The sequence below is a fragment of the Gavialis gangeticus genome, unplaced genomic scaffold (assembly GCF_001723915.1).
Source record: "Gavialis gangeticus isolate Ggan-Ray unplaced genomic scaffold, GavGan_comp1, whole genome shotgun sequence".
NCBI lineage: Eukaryota > Metazoa > Chordata > Crocodylia > Gavialidae > Gavialis > Gavialis gangeticus.
The window spans coordinates 33,688,866-33,698,280 of NW_017729031.1; the positions used below are offsets into that span (position 1 = coordinate 33,688,866).

General features: G+C 45.0%; 1 protein-coding gene across 9 annotated transcripts in view; it reads left to right on the plus strand.

Annotated features, from left to right (window-relative positions):
• CLASP1 (cytoplasmic linker associated protein 1) overlaps positions 1-9,415 on the plus strand; it is a 349,913-nt gene that overhangs the window by 183,809 nt on the left and 156,689 nt on the right. For 5 of the 9 annotated variants that reach the window (XM_019522593.1, XM_019522595.1, XM_019522596.1 and 2 more), the window contains exons 18-20: positions 2,211-2,260; positions 3,858-4,028; positions 5,584-5,607. In XM_019522593.1, coding sequence (XP_019378138.1) covers positions 2,211-2,260; positions 3,858-4,028; positions 5,584-5,607 — 245 coding nt within the window. The remainder of the gene's footprint in view (positions 1-2,210; positions 2,261-3,857; positions 4,029-5,583; positions 5,608-9,415) is intronic. The other 4 variants (XM_019522594.1, XM_019522597.1, XM_019522599.1 and 1 more) reach the window with 1 other exon arrangement.

Below are 9,415 nucleotides of genomic sequence, written 5' to 3' on the forward strand. Positions count from 1 at the left end.
TTTGACCCCAGTGCTCTTCCTGCCATGGCAGGGGGTCGGACTAGATGATCTGCTCCGGTCCCTTCCGACCCTAGAAACTATGAAACTATGAAACATATTCTTGTGTCAGGATATCAGAGCTTGCTCCAGCTTCTCTGAGTGCCAGAATGCTATTGCAGTACCTCCAGACCAGTCCTCACTCCCTTCTGGGGGAGCAACCACCTACTTTTCTTGAAGGCCACACAAAAAAACCCAAAAACAAGTTTGCCCGATATAATCAACTTCATCGTTGGTTTCCATGACTGAGCTCATGCTGCTTTTGGCAGCAGTTTAATAACAGACAATGTATTTAATGAGGTTTCTCTGTTTGCAACTATAAGATGAGGGGCCTTTTCCCCCCATGCTGATGTGGGGGGGAACCTCGTCTTGTGTTTCAGTAAATATGATTATTCTGATTGTTTGTTTTATTTTTAGCTGAAAGTTTTTTATATATAAAATGTGTGTGGGTACACACACACACACACACACACACACACTGATGGGGAACCTTTTTTAATGTTGCCCTTAAAAAAAAGGGAGTTGCTCCCCGAAGAGGGAACAAGCACCAGTCTAGAGGTACTACAATAGCAGGCTGGCACTCAGAAGCTGAGGCATAGGTTAGCGCAACCCATTTGAATAAGATGCATAGTAGAGCCCATTAAGTGCAGTCCCCCTCAGTGCTGACTCTTTTTCAAGTCATGGTGAGCCACATTGCATGCCTTTCAACTTCTTCACTCTCACAGCTCAGCTGTGCCTTTCTTTCCCATTTCAAATGATTCCTATTTTTCCCCAGCCTTAAATTCCTGGCAAACATCAACAAGCAGGGCCTCAAACAGTTCACCCAGAATCCGTCTGTCACTCCTTCTCTTTGTCTGTCATATATGATTAGTGTGGTCCTGCCCTCCATGAGGTGGAGCCAGACCAGGTTGCCCTGTGCCTCATCTGTCCATAATTTCTTGGATGATCCCAGCCCTTGTGACAAGATCACCCAGTTCCAGTCATGGGTGGGGGCCCAGTTAACACATAGATCCTTTGTGGAGGGTATCTGGAGTACACACACATACTGGATAGTGCTGAGTTGTGAGGTCACCATGGCTTGAAACGCTATTGACTCTGCTGGAGCCCAGTTCAACGAACTATATGGTAAATCATGAGTCTTTTGGCTTTGGACTAATATCGTGTATAGTTTGTACCATATATAAGTAGGTACAAAAGTGCTGCTTAGAAGTGTGTTTATAGAATACCTGTGCTAAAAGTTGCACAGTTTGAAAACAATAATATGCATCAGTTCTGGATGAACTTAAGTCTATGAGTACTTGCAAGGCAAATTACTACAGGTACGTTGATTTTGAGGTAATTTTTTTTTTTAAATTTGCCCCTCAGTTCCATGTGCTCAGAAAAAGCAGTGAGGAGGTGGGGAAGGGGCTGAAGGGGAAAGAAGTTGCCGGGGTAGAGGGCAAGGGAGCTATCTGACCCCCCACCTTTTATTTTTCCTGCTGAAGTAGTGGGAGGGCGAGAAATTTAAGGCAAATAATTATATTCTATACTTTGAAAATTATAACAAATTTATGCACATTTTCCATATATAGAATCAAATTATTGGTTAGTTGTCTTATGTTCAGGGTCATCTTATATTTGAATAAACAGGGTAGTTTTGGCTCCATCAGGAAGTGGACAGGAGACAGTAACGGTCATTTTAAAAGACACTTAGCCTGAAAATTTCTCATGCTTATCCTTAGGGTAGGGGAGTGAACAAGTATTTGTGTGCGTCTGTCTTCTTTCTCTTGCAAGAGCAGAAGCAGCCAAGGAAGATTGCACTTATACAGCTGCAAAATAAATAGCTTTCCTGTTGCATGTTTAGATTTTGGCTAGTTTTAAAGGGACACAGTTCAAAGACCTGGGACTCCAAAGTTTGTTCCACCTTAAAAGTGTTAGAATGATGTGAGGAATGTCCTAGTTTATTATTATAAATATACACTGGATTATTTTAGGTAACTGGCTGTAAATGCAGAAGAGTGTCTGAAAATGTTGTGGAGAGCTTGTCCAACAGCAATCCCAACTCCCAGTCCAGTATGCATGAAATCTTTGTCTCTCTGCACTAAAATATGACAGCACTTTTATAGTCCCTGTTATGAGTGACTCAAATATCCATTTTACTTCACCGAATTTATTAATATTTTTTTAATTTCTAGCCGCCCTTTGTCTGCCAAAAGAAGTCCTACTGGGAGCACTACATCTAGAGGTGAGAGCAGGATCTCAAGGAAATACAGCCAATCATGGCAGGACCTTTGTAATGAAGTATAACAAAAGTTTTGAATATTCCAACATGCAGTTAGTGATTCTGATTATAATGAAACCTCCATTTACTTTGAAGTCATCCTTTGGAAAAATAGAGCTTTATGTTAAAAGACTTTCATGCTAAATAAATTAATTGGTACCGGTCATCAGTGCAACATATCTGGCCCATAAATGACTCAAATCCTGATGCATTTGAAAGCTATGACACATTTCACTTGAAGTCACTTGAAATACATTTCATTTGATTCCATTTTAAGGGCAAAGTTAGAATGGTTTTACTGGGAATTCTAGCCAGGGTATAGTATTGTACAACCAAGTAATACCTGTCATAAGCTGGGACCATGACTAGGTGGACCATTAGTCTAGCCAGATGTATCTCTTTCAGTTCTGTGTTTCTACATATGATAGAGACCAACCTCTGTGCCCATCCTCTGATCTAGTTGGGGCTGGTCCTGCTTTGAGCAGGGGGTTGGACTAGACCTCCTGAGGTCCCTTCCAACCCCTATTTTCTATGATTTCTATGATCTTTGATGGTATTAAATTCCAGGTTGATCACAAAAGTACATCCTCCTAATAAAGCAATGCTGTGCAGCCAAGGGATGTCTTTACCACCTCACAATTAGAAACAGGCAGCTTTAACCACACTGACAAATGCATAGACAAGGAGACCTAGCAGATCAGAACAATCTGTGATTCATTGCTTGGTTTCTAGTATACAGTGCTCCATGTTTTTATGTAATCTCCTCTATGTACCCCAGCATAGACGAAGTATCCCATATTTATTTATTGAACCAATAAGTCACTCATATGATACAATAAAAATGGGGAAAAGTTTAAAATATGAAATTTAAGGTAGAGGCAAAGACCTAGGCCAATTAGCAAAAATGCCAGTAGGGCATTGCACACATTTTAGCTGTTCAGTAGCCTCTGGACTGGCAGAATGGCATCTGGGAAGTCCCCCCAGTAGACCAGCATGAGATGTGCAGTCATTTGATGACTGCAGTGCGTCATTCAGAGCCATGTAATAACAAAGCCAAGTAATGTGGTGCCTCTTTGATTCCCTCATCCCCCAGAAAGACTTTCCAGCAAATAGGTGTCCGCTTCAGACAACAGAGCTCAGGAGCTGTCCCGTGTTTTCACTAGCTTGGGACTAGCTCTACAGAAGAACTAGGTCAAGTTTTGCCATTCGAGTTCTGGTGAATGTTTGCTGCATGAAACCACCTTCAGACCTGTCGCTGATTGGCAGCCCTTGTTGGGTATCTCAGCAGGCTTGGATCCACTGTAGAGATTAAACTGCCCCATAAGTGGTCTCTGCAGGTCAAGGCTGAGATGCATATAAGGCAGGAAAGGGATACCCGTGCCACCCCTGGGAGAGCACAGTTACTTGTGGCCTTTTTGTTTGCTTTCTGCCAGTCCTACAGTCATGGTCACAGCCAGGAACACTTGGACTGTCTTAGGGAGCTAGACTGAGAGGATGTTTCCAAGCAGATCGTCAAGCGAATCCATCCTCATGGCTCTGTACTTTGTGTCTCTGCCTGCAGCCTCTACAGTAAGCACAAAATCCGTGTCAACGCCAGGATCTCTGCAGCGATCTCGCAGTGACATTGATGTGAACGCGGCAGCCAGTGCCAAGTCCAAAGCAACGTCTTCTGGAGCCTCCACCCCCTTCAGCTCTGCTGCAGCCTTGCCACCTGGCTCGTATGCATCACTAGGTAAATCTACACGTTCTCCTTTCTGAAGTCTGGGACTAGTCCTGTATGTTTTCATCAGAGTTAAGCAATGTGATAGATAAAGCAGGTCTTCAACGAGGGGGCCATCAGCTGTCCTCTCCCATTAGAGTTAAGGAAGAAGGCACTCCCCAAAGAAGCAGGCCTTGCAGGAAATGGGTCCTCTATTTCCTTTTCTATAGCACTTCTCCTTTGCGAAGAAGAGATGCTGCTTTGCTTCTGTGGCAGTGAAGGGGGAAAGTGGCTGCAGGACCCACCTCCATGTAGCTTCTCCTCAGGGGTTTTCTGAGTTGTTCCATGCTTTGGATAGGACGAAAAGGGTCATAGTTGGATCCCTTTATTTTTGAAAAAGTAAGGAATGTGAAAGCAAAGAGGAGGGCTTGACTGCCATTGACTACCTGCATTCTCCTACACAGGCTTTTCTTTGAGCTTAAATTGTTTTGTGCTGTTTCTCTAAGCCCTCTTGGTCAGTTTTTGTTGCCCAGATGTTCCCAGTGCATGGAGTGAAATTTGTTCCCTGTGGAACTTGTGTTCTGGGCAGCGCTGCAGGCTCTGAATGAGGACATGCAGGTCAGAAGCATCTCAAACAGGTCCTACGTTACTTGCTTCATTTCACAAGTCTGCTTCCATAGCTTGCCTTGACCAACCCATGCAGAGCTAATCACCAGAGCTAGGGGTTGACTTCACCAGCCTTGAACTGATGCAACTCTGTTGACTTCCTTGATTCCACCAGGTTAAGTGAGAAGAGGCTCAGGTGCCTAATAGGTATGAAAACCCTTGCCTTAAGTTATGTAGATGGTTGAACCTCAGCTGAATCGACTGGAAATCGGGCTTCGTTTTATCCGTTCCGTCTGGCAGAACGGACACTCATGCCTGATGTATATTAGGACATATTTCATAGACAGCCTTCCTTTTCATTTCTTGCCAAAACCTTTGTCTTGACTTAAACTTCCTGGCTGCATCTGGTTCAGTAGCGTAGTTGCGAAGCTTTTGCTGCGGCTTAATGATTCTTCATATTAGATGCCAGGTTTAGACTCAGTGCAGCGAGACCTTCAGAGAGTTCACTGCATGCTGGTTTGCCTTGCCTGAGTTTCTGAAGCTTGGATACGTGAGGGAGGCAGTGCAGTATTTAGCCTTACTTCTAAAGCAGAGCATACCCTCTGCTCTTTTCCTGTATGGTTTCCTTTTTAAATGACACATAGACTGGGTTGACTACGAAGCAAATTCCTTTGCCTGTTGCTAGCAGGTGATGATTTGTCATCTGCACTTTTCTGCAAGGGTGAGTGGGCCAGAGGTGAATAAGAGGGAGGGAAGGTAGCGAAGTTGTGCGCCCAGTGCACGATCGCTGTGGGCCCAACAAAGTTGTTCAGATGCTCTGCGCTTTGATTTGCCGTTTAACCAAATTTTTTGTTCCCCTTTCCTTTAACTGTATGAATTATTTTGCTTATTTCCACAGCTAATATAGAGTGCCCACTTCTGTTGGTATCACTAACTCTTCCCTGTTAACCCTTTCCTTATTTTTTTTTTAATTTGCCTAAAGATGGTACTACCACTAAACCCGAGGGTAAGCAGTCTTTCTGTGTCACCGAGGTGTGTCTACAGCTGTACCACCCTTACCTGGTCTCTGTTCTCACAAAGTGTTACCTAGTTCTCATCTGTGCTCACTGGTGGTTTGCATGAAGTGTTGCATGGTTGTTTGTTATGATGCCACTGGGTATTCTTCATTTTCTCTCCAAGTGTTTAGACACCCATCTGGTTTTCTGACTAACGTCGGACCCTAGCTTAACAACAATGCTGTATATGGGTCTCCATGCTAAAATGGTGCTCTTGGTTGATGGTGATGAGCAGCAGGCTAAAATGGGAGGACCTGTGCTTCTCTCTGTTGCTTCATGACGTGTAACAAATACCTGCTTAGATTTTCCATTAGTCAGGTCTCGCCTACTTGTTTATTCCAAGTAGATCAGTAGTCAGGCCAGGTGGTGGGACGATTACAGCCCAGGCAGCTCATCCAGAGGCATGGGGGTGCTCCCACCACTGTGCGTACCCCGGCAGAGGCCCGCTGATCTGTGCACAGGACGGAGGCGGTGGCCGCTGCACGCTGCACTTTGTTGCCTGCTGCAGCTGCCCCAGAAGCGGCGCAATGCCATGTGTGCCGCACCACCTGCCCACCCTGCAGCAGGACGCACGTGGCGTCGTGCTGCTCTCAGGGCAGCTGCAGCGAGGTGCGAAGTGCAGCGCACAGGTAGATCCTGGGTTGCACTTTAATTCAGTAAGTGATCTTGTACTTAAAAAGGTTGGAGACCACTGAATTAGATGCTTGGTAACAGGAGAATGCCGGATAATCCCACTGAAGGCACTGAGAAAGGGATTGCTGGCCCTTAGGAAAGGGCTTTTAAGCAGACTTTGCAAACCCCCTGGATCTTAGGTTGTTATTACTGACACCTGGTAAACGTGCCTGACAAACAGTTGGAAAGAAACAACTTTTTGATAAGGGCTCAAATTCCTTATCTCAGGGATGTCAAACTCAGCCTGACTCCAAGCTGTATCTGGACCACACACCTGGCTGCGACATGGGGCATGGAATAGGGTGATGGGGACCAGCAGGACTGTTGGTGGCTGAGGCAAGGACGATGGTGGAAATGGTGGTTGCTGCAGTGGGACCCACAACAGCAGGGCAAGTGGCAGAGAGACTGGTGGCTACAGGGTGAGCAAGGCTGTCGTACAGCCCTCGATCGTCCTCCTGCTGCTGATAGCCACGTCCACTGAGGCCCAGGGGCTCTGGAGTCCACAGCAGGCCATGCCCCCCACTTACAGTTGCTCAGCAAGCTGGATCTGACCTGTAAGCAGTGTTTGACACCCCTGCCTTTTTTCTTTTCCTCAGTGATACTCAGCTTGTCTGAATATTTGACAGCAGGGGACCAGTGGCAGGATCCCACCTGCAGTGGTTTGGGAGCAGTGCCAGTGTTAAGTGCTGCAGATCCCAAATCCCTGGCAATTAATGCTGCCACCACTTCCCTGCTGCCAAATTTCAGGACCCAGGAGGAGCCCATCAGGCTGGATGGTGGGGCCCCACCTTCCCGATACGGCACACAGGGTCGGGCTGGGGCACCGGGTTGCACCTGCACACTGACCCTGTGTTAAATCAGACCTGCAAACCAACTCATCTGGCCTGTAGGATGAGCAGCACTGCTTTAGAGTAAGGTCCAGAGGGATTCAACTACTGATGCACAAATGGAAAATTTAAAACTCTCCAGGCCGTGCCTGTGGTCACTCAGAACAGACCATGAAACATATAACAACTCAGTCCATAAATATGAAGGAGAGGGATCACAGCGATGCACTCTGCTGGTCCTGATGCAATTGTCTGGCTCAACCACTTCAATGTAAAATTATAGTAGGTGCTCTGTATCTACATCAGCATCTGGAAGAAGCAGCTACTGGTCTCTGGTCCTTCGAGGAAGTGTCCTTTAAAAAAAAGGGGGGGGGCACAAATTTTGCTATTACTGATCTTTCTTAGGTAAGAATACGACGCAGAAGCCCCCTCTCCTTTTGTGCAGCAGGCAGCGAGGGGAGCGGGGAGGAAGGCAAGGATAAATGCAGCTCTTAGGTCTTCTTTGCGTTTAATAAAGCAACAGAAAAAAGCACGAGCCCACGGGTTGTTGTTTTTCATTTTTTCTTTCTTCCTATTACATACCAGTTTTCAAGGGATGTACTCTTGACTTGTGGGACTGTATTAATATCCTTGGTGGCTGTTTGTAGTTGAATGTAGTGTCTCAAGAAGCACCACTATGTCGTTGTTGGCGCGTGCGTGCGTGTGTGCATATGTGTGGTTCCCTCCATCAACTGTTAAATTGATGTGCTGTTTTGGGGGAAGGTTTCTCCAGACTCTTGAACTGACTCTGAATCTTGGGTTTGAGACCTAAGCTGGCTCTTAATCCCATGCAAACCTTTCTGCCTGGGGTCTGTCACCTATAAAGGACACTGGGGAGTCTTAAGCAGATAGTGTGTTTTTTGGGGGTTTTTTTTAACTCAACAGCAGAGTTCAAAGGTATAACCTCCTCCCCCACAGATTTTTCTTCCATCCCCATCCCCACACCCCAAATCCTTGGTTGCTTTCTGTACGAATACAGGAAGGTTCTTTAGCCGTGACCCAACAGATCTGGAAGCTAGTAGGCCCTGTATGCAATGCCTTCACATGGCCACATATCCATCTCCTCTAGTTTTTCCTTCTGATTTGCCAACTTCCTAAGGGTGTTGGAGACCTTCGGGCAATCTGAAAGCATGCTCTTTTGCTCCAGTCTTGAAAAGAGGGTTAGTACTATTGTTATAAGTCAATGTAGAACCGTAAGTGACTATTTAAAGTGATGTAGTTGGAGTAACGTTTACAGGAAGCTGCCCAAGGGGTAACTTGCTCCATGGGAGAGATTTTTTTGATACAGCTTTAATGCAGCTGTCTTGGTTTGGCGTAACACGCCTTGCATCTTCATACAAAGTCACTCTAGTCGTTGGTCTGGTGTCTTAATTGACCTGCTTTGGAAGCAACACAATGACTTGCAAAGAAAGCTAAAATGTCACTTTTTTATAATGAATAAGGTTTCTTAAAGTTCATTTACTATTTTTTTTCTTTCATTAAAATGTGAGGACTTATCTACACTTTTCAGCTGGAGGACAGGGGACCTAGTAGGATTGTAACAGCACAGCAGACTAAAACCTAAGTAGCCAAGACCTGGTTTTAATCAAAATGTTCAAAACCTTATGTCTTTTTTATTATTATTATTATTTGCTTTGTTGGAATACATTATAGTCAGATATTGGGAAGAAAAACTGTCGTTGTTAAGGACTTAATACCCACTTCAACAGCACTGAGAAAAGTCCCACCCCAGATTTTTTCCAAACAGTTTCTCAACTCAAGTAGGGAATGTCGCACTTTGTTCTTTATATTTTAAGCATAAAACTGAAGTAGGGAGCCATGAAACCCTGCAAATGCAATGTACTGTTTTGGGCTCTCTCTTATATCATAAAGGGCGTAGATTCATTGTTCCCCTTCTGAAAGCCATCCCTTTTTAAAGAGAATCTGAAGGTTTTAATGTGCAAATTCCCATATTTACTCAAATCTGGCAACCCTGAATTTAAGACGACTCCCCAATAATTAGATTCTGTACATGGAAAATTTATAAATTTGGTGTAACTTGCCATGTGTAGAAACTAATTATTGGAGGATCATCTTTAATTCATCCTCCCCACCACTGCAGGTGTGGGGAGGTCAAGCAGCTTGCCACTGCTATTGCCTCGTCCCCACTGCCTTTTCCCCTGATCTCTGCCACTGCTATTGCCTCATCCCAACTGCCTTTTCCCTGATCTCTGCCACCCAA